Source organism: Mercenaria mercenaria, chromosome 6, assembly GCF_021730395.1.
Source record: "Mercenaria mercenaria strain notata chromosome 6, MADL_Memer_1, whole genome shotgun sequence".
Lineage (NCBI taxonomy): Eukaryota > Metazoa > Mollusca > Bivalvia > Venerida > Veneridae > Mercenaria > Mercenaria mercenaria.
The window spans coordinates 17,398,009-17,415,684 of record NC_069366.1 but is presented as its reverse complement, the minus strand read 5'-3'; the positions used below and the strand labels follow the sequence as shown (position 1 = coordinate 17,415,684).

At 36.0% G+C, this 17,676-nt stretch overlaps 2 protein-coding genes across 2 annotated transcripts; both read right to left on the bottom strand.

The window, feature by feature from the left end:
* Positions 1-9,557: 9,557 nt before the first annotated feature.
* LOC128557991 (uncharacterized) lies at positions 9,558-11,756 on the bottom strand. Its single transcript, XM_053546694.1, has one exon. The coding sequence runs from the start codon at positions 11,754-11,756 to the stop codon at positions 9,558-9,560; it is 2,199 nt and encodes a 732-aa protein (XP_053402669.1).
* Positions 11,757-12,099: 343 nt separating this feature from the next.
* LOC128557990 (uncharacterized) lies at positions 12,100-14,433 on the bottom strand. Its single transcript, XM_053546693.1, has one exon. It carries the CDS (start codon positions 14,431-14,433, stop codon positions 12,100-12,102), a length of 2,334 nt encoding a protein of 777 aa, XP_053402668.1.
* Between the last annotated feature and the right edge of the window lie 3,243 nt (positions 14,434-17,676).

Sequence of the window (17,676 nt, the reverse complement as noted above, 5' to 3'; positions counted from 1 at the left end):
CCAAAATTGTATGTGCCTAGACTTCTTGATGTTATACTGACAAATACTCCTGCCAAAATTGATCAAACTTAGACAAAGTATGTACATTAAATGCAAAATAAAACCAAATGGACGGATGCAAGGTTCGAACCATCAAAACTATTATTACAAAATGATTACATGTCTATCCACTCAACCTACTGCGCTATATCAAGCCACTATTAAACTTACTTCCTATATCTTTAATTTTAAAAGAGAGTGCTAAGTACTGATATTTTATTTACATGTTGCTAAAAATGAAAACGCCATAATACTATGCGGTGCTTATAGATCATACGTGTTTACATGTTTTCAAACAAAATTTCTCTAAATAACAAATGACCTTTCTACCTTTTGATTATGTTTAGTTTTAGCTTGAGCTCACGTTCCTCTTATACAATATACACTAAAATATGGAATCCTGAGTTAAGGTTACAAAACGCAATCTTTAAGGACACGTCACGGCTTAGATAGTTTAGCATTATTGCAATACACAATCGGTATTAAAATTGTGTTTCTAATACATGTGCCCATTAGATAAATCCTCAATGTCTCTGTGAAAATAAGGGATGTATTTTGTATGATTGCAACACTGTGAGATGCTCTAATTAGTGACAAATGACTGAAACAAAAAGAATTCTTACGAGACTTGGATAGACAAAACGACAATGAGGTAACAATATATTCTTACATTGTTTTTATTCACGCATTGTAAGCTACAATATAGAATACCCATTTTTAAGAAAATCAAACTGGAAGTTAGAAATAACAGAAAAAATTTAATTAGGTCATGAGTCATCATATACCTGTCAAAAGTTGTCATTACGTTTCACGAACTGTCAAAATTATTTTTATCTCTCTATCCTGCAAATGCATTGTTTTTGTAAGTATCTTGAACGGATATTGCAGTGTGCAACTTACTTTACACTCCTCATTAATATTTGTGCTTGAAATTGCTTTGTTGAGCTCACCGAAGTCACGTATGAATTTCTATTGTTTTAGTTCATTGTCTCTTATAAAGGTACCAAACCTCAATATTAAGATGTAAGAATTGTTCCTTTCTGGTAGACAAAGGAAATTATTTGGTTGAATCTAACGGTTTTTGGAAAGAACTGAATATTCTTTGTTTTTTGTTATTCACCGGAAATTCAAAACGTGACATCACCTTAATATTTACAAACATGATGTTTACGAAAACGAACTGTAACATGTACAATGTAAACGAAAATATGAAGTTTGAGCTTTAGTAATAATACTCGAAGCACAATCATTTTTATAGAATGTAGAGGTAAGCTATGCATAGACTAAAACAAAGTATTTATCGTGTAATTTATTATGATCGTGGTATGAGTTTTATGTAATAATACTCGAAGCATAGCAGTATATTCATAGTTCTATTTATAGAAAGTAGGGGTATGCGAAAATTTCTCATGTAGTTGAATTGTAAGTAAAAACTAGAAATGAGTCCATGGGACACAGATGCCCCAACAACATGTCAAAGGACACAGATCAGCTTCGGAAAACACTATGTTGCTATTTTCAAAAAATGCAAAAAATAATCATATGTAATGTATATAGAAGCATATATGCTTTCTTGAGATTTTTAGATACCTGTCCAACACCGCATACATTAAAATGACAATTTTTTCCTAGGTCAGGGGCCATAACACCTACAATACTGAAATAATCCGGAGGCGAAACCCCAGGTGCACAACTGCACATGCTGACCAACATTCCTATAAACTTTGGTGACTTTAGGTCAAATGCTTTTGGAGCTACGCGCAACTCAACATTAAAATGACCAATTTTTAACTAACAACAAACTCAGGAAAGATAACTCCTACACGACTGAATGAATCCGGACGCAAAACCCCAGGTGCACAGTTGACATGCTGACCAACATTCCTGTAAACATTGGTGACTCTAGGTCAAATATTTTTGGAGCTACGCGCAACACAACATTAAAATGACCAATTTCTAACTACCTCGGGGGCCATAACTCCTACATGACTGAATAAATCCGGACGCAAAACCCCAGGTGCACAACTACACATGCTGACCAACATTCCTGTACAGTTTTGTGACTCTACGTCAAATACTTTTGGAGCTAGGCGCGACACAACACTAAAATGACCAATTTTTACAAAGTCAGGGACCATAACTCCTACACCACTGAATGAATCCGGGCGCGAAACTCCAGGTGCACAACTACACATGCTGAACAACAATGTAATGGTGGTAGTTATTTTCATTGTTTTGCAAATGTCAATAACAATATCAACAGTGGTTGGTGTTGTTCCATCTTCATTGTTGTTGATTGGAACATTGTGAAACCTGATGGTGGATCTTCTTCCATACTGTTCCAGGTCATCATTTTCATATATAGATCATCAGTATCTTCTTTAACTGCTTTCAGATCAATATTGTTAACCAATACACAATAATCAATGTCCGTATGTATTTATTCGCTGATTGATTCTCTCACTTGTAAAGATATACAGAATTTTTGGATAGTGTAAACAATGGATGTCCGCGTCCATGCACGTATCAAACGAATAGACCCGTAGTAGTTTATACACCTCAAGTGTAATTGTTTCTACCTGTTTCAATGTTTAGTCTTCTTCAGTTTTATAACATTTTCATCCACTTATAGTTTATTTAGACAAAGCTAATATATTTTTTCCAACTGTTGCATTTTTGCTTACGCTACCGCCATTTTTTACCGGAAGTTGGAAAAAAAACAAATGCCTGGAATGAAGTTGATATATGGTAACAGGCCACCAATTGTTTTCCCACTGACATCTGTCATCGCGTGTACTGTCATATTTTCAATAAAACATTGCCAGATACACACCCTTGATCCATTTTATTTTATTTCTTTATTCTCATATTAAAGCGTTTCATGAACTTTCTTTCAATACACGTTACATATGTATTATGTGTATATGTTGAACGTGTTGTCTAAATGTTTGACAAAATACCGTGAAAGCAGTAAAAAGGTAGAATTCTTTTTTGAAAACAAAAATTTTTTATTTACATAATTTACCAATTAGGACGGATACAGTACATTCACTGTACCTTATATAAATTGTCACTGGCCATATAATTCATATGACATCTACAGAAGCAATATGGTTTGTTGTCATGCTGTCCAAGTTGTGGACCTATATGACTATAGTAAGGCAGTTGATATGTAGTAGTCAAATACTGCTTAGGAATATTTGTGAATATTGAATTTTTGATGTAAGCTATGATAATTTTCCTTTTCCCCTATTTGTAATGTTGTAAACTTCCACAAAAATCACAAAATTTTTAGTGCATATATGTACGCGTCATAAGTTTTGTACTAGATATGCAACGGAACGAATTTAGCTTATTACACGCCTACAAATTTAAATAGGGCCTACACTTCATGGTGAAATTCTACCGTTTAGCATTTTGCATCCGCTAAATCACAACAGAGGCTTATGCATAGTAATATTGAATCTCGTGAAGTCAATACCACCCTGATTTGTTTATTGCATTTGCATCTTTATTGTAAGAGTCGCAGAACAACTGCAAACTAGTTATATTGCACTCAATTCTGCAACATTTAGAAAAATGATACTTTGGCTGTTCTTTTTTCTCCCCATTTTTTTCTTCGAAATAGACTGCGTCCATTCGTCCTTCCGTCTGTCACACTTCGTGTCCAGTCCATAATTCTGCTATCCACGAAGGGAATTATAAAAAAAATCACTTGGCATAAATATTCCCCATAATCGGGCAATGTGAATTGCATAAAACTCAGGCCCTTAGCTTAAAGGTCAATGTAACACTTGCAGGTCAAAGTTTAAAAGATCTTTTTCGTGTCCGGTCAAAAACTCTGCCGTTCATCAAGGGATTTTGAAATTACTTGGCATAAATGTTTCAAATAATGAGATGACGGGTCTTGCGCTAGACCAAGAGCCCGAGCTCCAAGGTCAAGGTAACACTTAGAGGTTAAAAGTTAACAAGGTCTGTTTCATGTCCAGTCCATATTTCTGCCATTCATTAAGAAATTTTAAAATCGCTTGGCACAAACATGTCTTGCGCAAGAACAAGGTCATTAGGTCTAAGGTCAAGGTCACACTAAGAGGTCGAAGGTTAAATTCAATAATTACTTTGTCCAGAGCATTTCTTCTTCATGCATGGAGCGATTTTGATGTAACTTGGCACAAATGTTCACACGCATGAGACAACCTTTCTTTAGAATTACTTCCCTTTGTTTTTAGATATCTACTATAAATAGTTTATATTGTAACTTTTTATTACTGACCGTATAGAAAAATTGAAAATTCATTTTTTATGAAAGACATTTGATTTCACTTTGATTTTGATGCACTTTGTATCTTGCTACGGTTTGAACTTTGACAAAGACAGCTCATGCCTTTGTCATAACCTTTGGTACGTAACTTAAATATTAGTCAAACTCTATTCGTTATGATTGATGCATAGTTTCTCTTAGTAGTATTTCTCTAAATGTTCCGGTATATCCAGGAATATTTTACCATATAATACAATTTAATCCTGGTCTGTACAATTTAAAAATATTCTGTACATTCTTGTCATGCTTGTAAATGTTTCAAAATGACTACAATGGTTTTCTTTATTTCATATCTTTAAAGTTTTATATATTTCTTATATATTGATTTGGTATCACTATAACAGTTTTGTCAACCTGGTAAAAGTTTTAAATCTAAAGTTTTTACCTGCATGGTTTAGCACAGCTTTGCAACAGAAATTTATTCATGTAATGTTGAGCAGTTAACCTAACAAGTGTCCCTGGATTCTGTTCCAGAACTACTCAGTTCTCTACAGGCAAGTGCTAAGTTCTCCGTATTATACAGGTGTAAGTCTATTGACCTCAGACACGATATCTTTATAGAATCGTCATTGAGAGCAAAGGCCTCATCCACATATCTGACTCAAGGCCCTATGATACGTTCTATTGAGCTAGGGTTGGTTTTGCTAAGATTCAAAAATATACTTTTTATCAAACTTGATTTTTACTCACAGGTTGTCTGCACATATCAGCTGTATGATCATAATATTATGAACGCACGTATAGATATTACTGTATGTTTTATTGAAATTCCATCTAAAAATATAGTTACATGGTGGAATATATATTTAAGGCAATTTCTGAAATAATAGAAGAAATCCTTCTTAAAACTTGCCGCTGATAGTTTAAATAAATCAGTATGTGACATTATGGGCTTCAATTTCTTCTTAGATATCTTTATAAAAAGCAATGGTAACGTATTTTAAAGTGTGTTATGGAAGGAAATCACACTGTCTGACAAGTAAAGAAGTATATTGTATTTTTATAATACAGATTAAGTAATATCATTTAATATGTTTCTGGAATATTTTTCTAAATAATTGATGCAAGGGTACAAGGTTGATGAATGGTAATGTAACATGTGTACTTTATGTTACATTTTTATATTTCCTTCAATAAAGTATAAACTCCATGTCTGCAAACATTATAGACCACATAAAAAATGCTATTTCATTGATAACAATAAATTATATGATCTTATTCAGTTTTAGTGGTCTCGGAATTTTATTCGTTGTTTGTGACACTGTTTCATTTTCTGCAAATAATCCGAGCACACCCAGTTTTGAGTAGAAAAAATACCATAAGTGTAAAAAATACTTTTTCAAAAACACCGAGAGACTTTAAGAGTAGACCAAAGCTGTTTGGTACATTTAAATTGATTTGGAACTTAGAAAATGTATGTTTTTTAACAAAACTTTGTCATTTTGTAACATTCTCATTAATACTCATGTATATGCAAATTAGTTAATTAACATACAAATACTGCTGTTTAAAGGCAAATGCCTTAGCTCCATTTTGACAACATTTTTATTGTTTTATCGCCAAACTGACCAAGATATGACTGATTATTATCTATATAGTTGTCCTTTTCAAAAATGAACGGTTGCCATGGAAAAAATGAAATCATATATAGTTCAAAAGAGTTTGTTCATGGGAACAATTTTAATTTTGAAAGAGTTGGTCCTGCCGAACAATTCGATACCTATGAAAAAGGTCTAGGGAGTTGCATTGTAGACCTTATTGGCCCCCTTACGTTCATGATTTATAGTGAACACTTTAAAAATCTTCTTGTGTGAAACTGCTGGCCCGATTGTATAATAATTCAACACAAATGGTTCTTGTGTGACCCTCTACAAAGATTGTTCAAATCAGTTTGATTTATCAAAAAACATGGCCGCCAGAGGGCGTGGTCACTTTTCCCTATATGTATATAGTGGAAACTTAAACAATCTTCTTATGTGAAACTGCTGGCCCGATTATAAAATAATTTTACACAAATGGTCTTTGTTTGACCCTCTACCAAGATTGTTCAAATTATTTTGATTCGTCAAAAAATATGGCCGCCAGAGGGCTTGGTCACTTTTCCCTATATGTATATAGTGGAAATTTTCTTTTGTGTAACTGCTAGCTGAATTTTAGAATAATTTTACAAATGGCCCTTGTGTGACCCTCTACCAAGATTGTTCAAATTGTTTTAATTTGTCAAAATCATGGCCATCAGAGGGCGCGGCCACTTTACCTATATGTATATAGTAGAAACTTTAAAAATCTTCTTGTTTGAAACTGTTGGCCCGATTAAAAAAATTATTTTACACATTAAACACGGACATACATATCTACCTGGTAAACATTGTCGGAGAATTGTGTAGTTAGAACGTAAGAATAAAGCGTTGTGTACCAAGTCCGACCTTTTATTTACTCTTTGTATACAAACGGATGACGTCTGACGTTAATGACGTTAAAACGTATAAGTGACCATGACGCGCCAAATAAGAGTGCAGTAATAGCACGCCAGTTCACGACATACTGGGGGCCGCAAAAGTAACATTTCACGTGAAACACTTAAAGTACTTAATTACAGTAGTAACTATGATCACTTGTAAATTCTTAGTAAAATTCACTGAAATGATTAAAGGTAATGAAGTTATTACTCTCTATAGCGAAATCACACAGTCTCTAATTAATCATCAATTTGTACTTAAAAGTCTCTTTCTCTGAACCTATGAAATTCATCACAACTTACAGTCTCTGTCTCTATATTCATCTGAAATTGTATTTGACACAACCTTAAAAGTCTCTATCGTATATTTGAAATATTTCGCGACTTAAACTGTTTAAGAGTCTCTATCTCAGAATATTCGCTCACTTTAGATATATTCACGTAAAGCATGTGTAAACTAGTCCATCAAATTAATTTCCGACAAATAGAATAATGACACAGTTTATTCATTTTCGGAGTCACGAATAACTTCAAGGGGATATAACTTCACCACTGGTCTATTATAGACCACATAAAAAATGCTATTTCATTGATAACAATAAATTATATGATCTTATTCAGTTTTAGTGGTCTCGGAATTTTATTCGTTGTTTGTGACACTGTTTCATTTTCTGCAAATAATCCGAGCACACCCAGTTTTGAGTAGAAAAAATACCATAAGTGTAAAAAATACTTTTTCAAAAACACCGAGAGACTTTAAGAGTAGACCAAAGCTGTTTGGTACATTTAAATTGATTTGGAACTTAGAAAATGTATGTTTTTAAACAAAACTTTGTCATTTTGTAACATTCTCATTAATACTCACGTATATGCAAATTAGTTAATTAACATACAAATACTGCTGTTTAAAGGCAAATGCCTTAGCTCCATTTTGACAACATTTTTATTGTTTTATCGCCAAACTGACCAAGATATGACTGATTATTATCTATATAGTTGTCCTTTTCAAAAATGAACGGTTGCCATGGAAAAAATGAAATCATATATAGTTCAAAAGAGTTTGTTCATGGGAACAATTTTAATTTGAAAGAGTTGGTCCTGCCGAACAATTCGATACCTATGAAAAAGGTCTAGGGAGTTGCATTGTAGACCTTATTGGCCCCCTTACGTTCATGATTTATAGTGAACACTTTAAAAATCTTCTTGTGTGAAACTGCTGGCCCGATTGTATAATAATTCAACACAAATGGTTCTTGTGTGACCCTCTACAAAGATTGTTCAAATCAGTTTGATTTATCAAAAAACATGGCCGCCAGAGGGCGTGGTCACTTTTCCCTATATGTATATAGTGGAAACTTAAACAATCTTCTTATGTGAAACTGCTGGCCCGATTATAAAATAATTTTACACAAATGGTCTTTGTTTGACCCTCTACCAAGATTGTTCAAATTATTTTGATTCGTCAAAAAATATGGCCGCCAGAGGGCTTGGTCACTTTTCCCTATATGTATATAGTGGAAATTTTCTTTTGTGTAACTGCTAGCTGAATTTTAGAATAATTTTACAAATGGCCCTTGTGTGACCCTCTACCAAGATTGTTCAAATTGTTTTAATTTGTCAAAATCATGGCCATCAGAGGCGCGGCCACTTTACCTATATGTATATAGTAGAAACTTTAAAAATCTTCTTGTTTGAAACTGTTGGCCCGATTAAAAAAATTATTTTACACATTAAACACGGACATACATATCTACCTGGTAAACATTGTCGGAGAATTGTGTAGTTAGAACGTAAGAATAAAGCGTTGTGTACCAAGTCCGACCTTTTATTTACTCTTTGTATACAAACGGATGACGTCTGACGTTAATGACGTTAAAACGTATAAGTGACCATGACGCGCCAAATAAGAGTGCAGTAATACACGCCAGTTCACGACATACTGGGGCCGCAAAAGTAACATTTCACGTGAAACACTTAAAGTACTTAATTACAGTAGTAACTATGATCACTTGTAAATTCTTAGTAAAATTCACTGAAATGATTAAAGGTAATGAAGTTATTACTCTCTATAGCGAAATCACACAGTCTCTAATTAATCATCAATTTGTACTTAAAAGTCTCTTCTCTGAACCTATGAAATTCATCACAACTTACAGTCTCTGTCTCTATATTCATCTGAAATTGTATTTGACACAACCTTAAAAGTCTCTATCGTATATTTGAAATATTTCGCGACTTAAACTGTTTAAGAGTCTCTATCTCAGAATATTCGCTCACTTTAGATATATTCACGTAAAGCATGTGTAAACTAGTCCATCAAATTAATTTCCGACAAATAGAATAATGACACAGTTTATTCATTTTCGGAGTCACGAATAACTTCAAGGGGATATAACTTCACCACTGGTCTGGTTGAACTTCCATTTTGGGTCCGAATTTTGGCTGCACGGGTAATTCCATCATTTCCCGGAAGTAATTCCTCGACCACAGCTAACTTCCAACGAGTCCTTGGGCAATCGTCGTGGATCTGCACAATGTCTCCCACTTTGATACTTTGGGAGTTACGTCTGGTGGTTTGGTAGTGTTCACGAAGTGAGGTGAGGTATTCCGATTTCCATCTTTTCCAGAAATGTTGAATAGCCATCGCTACGACTTTCGCCCGCTTGTTGAAATTAATATTTCCAATGTTGATTTGATGACTACTGATGTCGTTATCGTAGTCGGAATACGGCAATGATGTTATTCTTCGGCCATACAAGATGGTTCCGGGTCGTCGAAGTTGGATGAAATGTAAGTTAAGGGACGGTCATTCATGATCGCTTCTATTTCTGTGACGATTGTTTGAAGTGTTTCAAAGCTTATGCAGGCTTTCCCTAGTATCTTTTTGAATGTAGTTTTTGTAAGACCAATTAAGCGCTCCCAGAAACCTCCGTACCACGGTGCTCTGCTTGGGATGAATTTCCATTCAATTCCTCTCCTATTAAGCATTTCCATCACGGAAGAATATTCAAACATACGCTTCAAGTAGTTTGATGCAGACAAATATGTTGCGGCGTTATCTGAGATCATAACTTGCGGCATCGACTTCCGGCTGGCGAATCGGCGAAATGCTTGTAAACAGGAATCCTCTGATAAGTTAGGGACTACTTCCAGGTGTACAGCTCTAGTTACAGCACATGTGAAAAGGCATATGTAGACTTTGATTTCACTTCCGGTATTGTCTTTGACGTAAAGAGCGCCTGTGAAATCAACCGCTGTGACACTGAATGGCGGCGACTCTTTCACTCTTATCTTGGGTAGTGGTAGGGTATCTGGTGCTGTGTAAGGTCTCCCAGTAACTCGGCGGCAAATTACGCATTTACGCAAAACTGACTTAGCGCATTGTCTTATGGCGGGTATCCAGTATTTCTGTCGAAGTTGCGTGACGGTGGAATTAATTCCTGAATGCAATTGATTTTCATGAGCATCAGTTACAATCAAGCGGGTCAGTGGATGCTTCTTTGGTAAAAGGTACAGGAACTTTGTGACGTCGGCCAGTGAGGCATTATGTATTCTTCCATTGCAGCGAATAAGTCCATAGTCGTCTAAGAAAAGCCTTAACTGCCTGATTATGGGTGACCTACACGTCATTTTGGACTGTATCTCCGATATTTCCGTAGAATATGTTACAGCTTGGCATGATAACAACCATTTTTTTTCGGCATCACAAAGTTCTCTCACTGACAAAGTACTGACCTGTCTGTCACTTAGTAGTTTCTTGCAGTTTGAAATATATCTCAGAACATAAGCTGTAACGCGGAGTAGTTTACGGTAACTGCTGTATCTTTCTATGTCTATAACATCGTGAATTCCTTGCTGAATTGTACACTGTAGATTGGCTATATTTGTTGGCGGTAATCTGTCATCTTCTGTAAATGTCGTCTGCTCGATCTCTGGCGTTTGTAAATTTGAAGGGGCATGTTCCCATCGTGGCCAGCGAGATTTCTCGAGAATCCACGTCGGTCCTGTCTCCCAGAGATTATTGCTGATAAACTGATCTGTAGAAATCCCGCGTGTAAGAAGATCGGCAGGATTATCACATCTGGGACAGTATTTCCATTCATATTGTGGGGTAAGGCTTTGTATTTCAATGACGCGATTTTGGACGAATCTTTTAAGTGGCCTGTTTGTGTTTAACCAGTAAAGCACAATTTGACTATCTGACCAAAATGTTACGTCCGATACGTTCAAGCACGAATGCAGGTGTGTAGCTAGACGTGCGCCAACTAATGCTGCCAAAAGCTCAAGTTGCGGTAATGTAAGAAATTTTAGTGGCGCTACTCGATTTTTTGCCATCACCAGTTTTGAATCAGATTTGTTGCAGATGTATGCTGTGGCCCCATAGGATTTTGTGCTGGCGTCAACAAAAATGTGCAAATATGTGTCACATTCTGTCGTACTTCCTTTTTCAGTGTCAGAAGGATCGATTAAGTGCTTCCTTGAAAACTTGACATCTGTAACTGTATTTAAATCGTTTGCAAGGACTGTCAAAGACAATGGTATGTCCCAGTCGTAATTTAACTTCCACAATTCTTGAAGCAGCAGTTTTGCGCGTACCGTCACTGGACTAAGTAGCCCAAGGGGGTCATAAATGCGTGATGAATATCGCAAAATGGTTCTCTTAGTAACAGTCTCTAACAATGGGATTTCTCGTCTGGCAAATGACTTCTGGTTGGCAACTGGTTCCCAGCGCATACCAAGTACTTTAGTAACCTCATCATTGTCCAATACTCCTTCCGCTGCAGCTTGAGACCTAAGGGCGGCACTATTTGATGTCCACGAACGAAGATTCATTCCGGCTTTCGACATAAGGCTCCGTGCTTCTCGGAAGTAGGTAAGTAATTCAACTTGTAGTTGGAAACTTGAAAGGACATTGTCAACGTATACGTCTCTCTGCATGGTTTCAGCGGCTTTGACAGATTCGTGTAACTTCAGATGTTTTAAGAGCGTAGCATTTAGTATAAATGGGGAGCACGTTGCGCCAAATAATACTGCTTTAAACCGGTATGTACACATTGGACTTTCGGGGTTGGCGGGGTCATTAAGCTATAGGAATCGTGTCACGTCACGATCATTCTGATGAAGGCCTACATGTAGAAATGCCTTTTCTATATCTGTACAAACAGCATATTTGTGCATGCGAAATCTCACTAAGGTGGATGTCAATTCGTTCATAATAGGTGGCGTGGATTCTAAACAGTCATTCAGGCTTAGATGGTTACGGGACTGGCGACAGCTGCAATCATATACGATCCGATGGTGTTGTGGGGGAGTCCTTCTTGACTGGGTGGTGGGGAATGTAATGTACTTGCGACGGGGTATCAGCTGAATTATCTATCTTCTCAATGAATCCTCTTTGTTCCTGATCCGTAATGATGTCTCCATATTTCTTCAGAATATGAGGTTGACTACTTAGTCTTCTGATAGTATTTTCTGTCCTCTTCCTGGCAATCTCATAATTTGTCGGCAATGGCGGGTGATCTTCTTTCCATGGAAGTTTTGCAGAATATCTACCATCAGTGAATTCTATCGATGTTTGCTGGTACTGTTCTAGGTAAGCAGTGAGCTTCTGGTCCACTGGGTCAGTTGTAATACCCTTACTCTCCAGGCTCCAGAATCGTTCCAAATCACTTTCTTCCGCACGATGTGATGTTATAACATTAAATATGTGGTCTATGTGCTCACGCTTGTCAGCTTCGATTATCGGTCCGGATAACAGATAACCGACTTTCGATTTTACGGCAGTCGGTCCATTTCCGCGGATAATGTGATCCTCTATTACGTCCCAGTAAAAATCTGCACCAATCAACATTGAGATTGAGAATGGACTATCATCTGTGACGGTATGGGCTAACTTTAAACCCTGAAGATATGGTAATTTGCTTGCAGCATAATGAGCGCGATTACTGATAGGTGTCGCTATTGTCGGCACAATCAATACACGTATCGGTATTTTCTGGTGAGAGTCGGCTACTAAATACACAGTTGCGCAATCTAAATACTGTATCTTGTTACTTGTACTTCCGAAAGATGACACTTTCAGTGCTTCTGTAGACTCACGGCGTACGTGTAGTTTCTGTGCTAAGTCCTCTGTGATGAAGGAACGTTGAGCCTCTTCGTCGAAAAGAATATTGGCATCCATATATGTATCCATAGAGTTCACTGTGGCGACAGCCGTTTTCAGTAATACACCTGAGCTTGTATGACGTGACGATGAATGTAGCACGGGTGCTTCCGGTTCTGTTTCATGTACTTCCGGTGTTGAATTGTTAAGGCTTGTAACTGTCTGTTTGTTACAGATACTGCTATGATGCTTTTTTTGACAGTAGCGACATCTATGTTTTGAATGACACATTGACACTTGATGTTTTCCGAGACAATTAAAGCAAAGTCTTCTCTGTTTAACTATTCTCATCCTAGCATTAACATCACTAAATTTCTGACATTCTAATGAGCTATGGCTTTCCTCACAAAAAGCACATCGAATAGGATTTTTATGAACATGATTAAAGTTTACCTGTTTGATGATGTTTGATTTGTTCTTCTTTGGTCGCGCTCCTGTGTAAAATGACGCTGTTGGTCCAAATTCATCAACATTTGCTGTACTTAATGAATCCCCGGCTTCCATTATGTTAATTTCTTTGTTGATTGCACGCCTAAGTTCGTCGAGCTGCCAGTTGTTATCACCATGTTCGCGAGCTATATGCTTTCTCATTTCATCTGGTAACTTATCAATAATAATCGGCACTAATAAACTGCCATATGTCTCTTGAAATAGACCTAGGGATTCCAAACCACGAATATATGTCTCCATTTTATCATGGAAATGTCTAAGACTATACAATGTATTGGAAGGCGCAGGTAATTGAAGCAATGTTTGCATGGTTGCATGAGTGATTTTATGTTGCTGTCCGAACCTCTCTTTTAGAAGGTCGATGGCACGAGTGTAATTTGCATTTGTCATTGCGAATCCATCAATAACTCTGGCTGCAGTATGCTCAAGTTGAGATTTTAGATAACTAAATTTTTGAACATCTGTGAGATTAACATTGTAATGTATTGTCGACTCAAAGGAGTCCCAAAATGTCTGCCATTCTAAGATGTTGCCACTAAATGTTGGAAGTGAAAGCTTCGCCAGTCTGTGGTATTGGGAATTCGGAGAAATATTACTTACAGACTGGTTGTTAATCTGCGACCCTTGGTTGGCTGGTGTTACGTTATCTACTTCACTGAAGTGTGGCTGATTATCTTGGGGATGTTGTGGTGGCGGATGCCTCTCGGTTCTCAATTCCCCTTGATCATCATGAAAAGCTCTCAGTTGTCGCAGGTTGATTTCTATGTCTAAAGAAAACTCTTCTGCTTTAACTATTTCTTCTTCTATCCCTTCTACGTCTGTTTGCGATAATATCTTCACGTTCAATGTCTCAGTGACTTTAATCTTTGACTCAAGTGATTGTAATATCGCGTCGAACTCTATCAGCGCTGATCTCTCTTTTGCATCCTCGATTTTTGTAATATAATTTCTGATAACTCTCTTATGACCTTCTCTCTGCGACTGAAGTTTTTGAAGATTCATGGTTTTGTCACGGCACCAATAATGTCGGAGAATTGTGTAGTTAGAACGTAAGAATAAAGCGTGGTGTACCAAGTTCGACCTTTTATTTACTCTTTGTATACAAACGGATGACATCTGACGTTAATGACGTTAAAACGTATAAGTGACCATGACGCGCCAAATAAGAGTGCAGTAATAGCACGCCAGTTCACGACAAACAACATTATAATTTCTTCAAATGTGGTGGGATGATGGGTGGAATGTGTTGAATGATAATCGGGTAATTGTTTTCAATCTGGGTATGGAAGCATATTATTCTCATTACTCGGAATACATTTTAAATACAAATGTATATATTTAATCTTTTAATGATATATTTTAAGGGCAAAGATATATGTGAATCATAAATCTAAAGTTAATGTATTTAAAAAGACGTACAATTTTATAAACAAAGTACTTTTTATTCAAACATGCAATTTGAAATAACATTTCTTTTATTTAATCTGAAAAAGTAATGTCATTAAACATGAAATAAGATCGACAAACATGTCTATCTAATTCAGAGACCTATAACGATAGCTAACATTATATGACCAAATCGTAATATACAAAACATGTAAAAATTTATCCGGTGCCATCAGTGAACGTGCACTAATACGGGCAAACAATTCAAAATCAGTTATGTTCAAGCGCTTAGAAAAGCAAGACGATATATAAATAACTTGAGAACTAATTGAAAAGAATATTAACATTTCTAATCAATAACTTAATAAATGTTGTTAAAATATGTTATTTCCTACAGAGCTCAGTGGCACTTGGTCTTGATCGTGTGCGCGTTTGGGGAGGCTGCGTTTTTAGAACGCGGCTTTCCCTGTTGGATATTCTTCCTTGTATTTTTTGGGGATCGAAGTTAGTACTTATTTCAAATGCTTAGGGAAGCAAGAAGATCATATTTCATTTTATTAAAAAATGTTGAAAGAAAGATTACCCCAATATCTCAATAACTTAACAAATATTGTCAGGTAATGCTATTGATGTCATTTGATGTGTTAAATATCTAACCCCTCTATATTTCAATATGTTTAAATTGACCAATAACGGCTAATTGATATACTTGATAAACTGCTTTCAAGCGAGAAAATTTCGCCAATAGGCCAAATGCTGCGAACAGATCTACTCCGTTGGTCCCGTTTACCTATAACAGGTTTTATATCATAATTATATTAAACAAAGCATAATTCCATGACGATTGCCATTTAGATAAAATACATTTATTTATATTTGATTTAAAATCAGTATACGGTAATTTCAGATTGAATTGTGATAACGAAAGCGATTTCTTTGCTGCACTATCAGCATCCTCGTTTTCACTAATACTAAACGATTGGAATCCAACACTATCTCAACAGTTTTCATTTTTTTTGTGTCTAACTTCTTTCAAACAAGACAAAATAACCACGCCTGGTGCCATTAATTTTTGTGTGTCAAACATTTATTCTCTCCCTTTCATAAAACAGACTCAAGTAATATCTGAAGGATGACCAAAGGATCATTTCAACAAACTGCAGAAATTACTGTAATATAATTAGTAGTAATTTTACTTATTTGCACTGTGAATCCTACAAGAAAGACGCAAATGCAATAAACAGAATAGGGTCGTTTTGGCTTCACGAAGCTCATCACGGACATCCAATATAAACGTGCATAAGCGTCGATGGTTATTAAGCGGAAGTATAATGCTATACAGTAGCCTAGATAACTCCGAATATAATGAAGTGTATGTCCTTTTGAAATAAATAGGCCTGTAATAAGCAAAATTCTTTGAACTTTACAAATAAGCATAAACTAAAAAAAAAACGTTTTTATCTTTTCTGTGAGATATTCGGTCGTGAAAATATGGAGTTGTCTTCTTTATAGGTACAGATATTCAAATGTTGTAAGATTATATCATGAAATAATAATCTTTAATACATGCATTTTGGGTGGTCGGATTATTCCGATACAGTCAATTAGCTAGTCATGCATCCTAGAAAATCTCACTTTAATTACGCTTACATCTTCTTATTTTTTATATCAAATTGCATCTAAATGTTTTAATTTCTACATTGCAAAATTATTAACGTTACACAAAATCAAATGTACTATCGTTCTATTGTCATATTTCAGCAACCTTCATAGTTCGTTCAGACAAAAAATTGTTAACACTGCATTACAAGATGTATTTTGAATTTCCATTTTTTTTCTAGATGGCGTTGGCGCAAGGTCATTTGGTTATGTAAAGTAGCAATACCTTTAATCCTCTTATTGCATGTTTGCAAAACAGCTGGTGAAATAAACAAGATCGAAAATATCTGACTTAGCCCCGACTTTATCTCAGTGTTGTTATATTTTCTGGTCCTTCGGGATCATTGATTTCAACTCATTTAGATTTGAAAATTGAATACTGCTTCCGGTGCAAGGGGGCGTGCGCAGAGTTGCATTTTCCATTACTGCACATGAAAAGACTCAATCAAACTGAGTCTGCAATTTTCACTGTTTGCATTGTTCTCGGTGCTTCTGATGGGATCTACTTTCCAGATTATATTAGCATATCACTTCAGTATCCCAAAGATTGTGAGCTTTATATCTGCTTTGTTTATATATGCCCTTTATGAACTTTGCGGCAAATGAGAGTGACGAATCTAATTCATGTAATATATAAACTATAAATGAAAATAAACGACCGCATACCAAAACAGCCTCTGACGGCACAGAAAGTGAGGCTTTTTCTCACATGTCATTCAACTCCAAAACTGTTTTCCCTAGATTTCTAACATTCAAAATGACAAGCATTCACCTTTCGTGACAGAGAAAACATTCGGTAGTGTAGTGGATGGTACAAAATCAGTCAAGATGCGAACATGGGACCTGCTCGAGGAGGTCGAACGAAAAGCTCACAATCAGAAATCAACACAATTGAAGTTGGCTTCTTTCATAAATGTTGCCTATCTTCTTACTAGCCAGTACGTGTATACCAAATCCTCATCAGTTTTACAATTCTTTTAAGCCTGGACGACACTCCGAAATAGTGGAGACTATCAGACAGAAACTAGGCTCAGATTGTGCACTTTTAGAAGAGCTTAGTTCTTTATCTGATACATGTCCCTTGAAATCATTTATAAAAGGTGTTGGTATACAAGACATCCCATTTAATTAACTATGGAATAGAACTGTCTCACAATAGCATGTGGAATGTCGGAGGAAATAAATAAGCAGTTGTGGTAC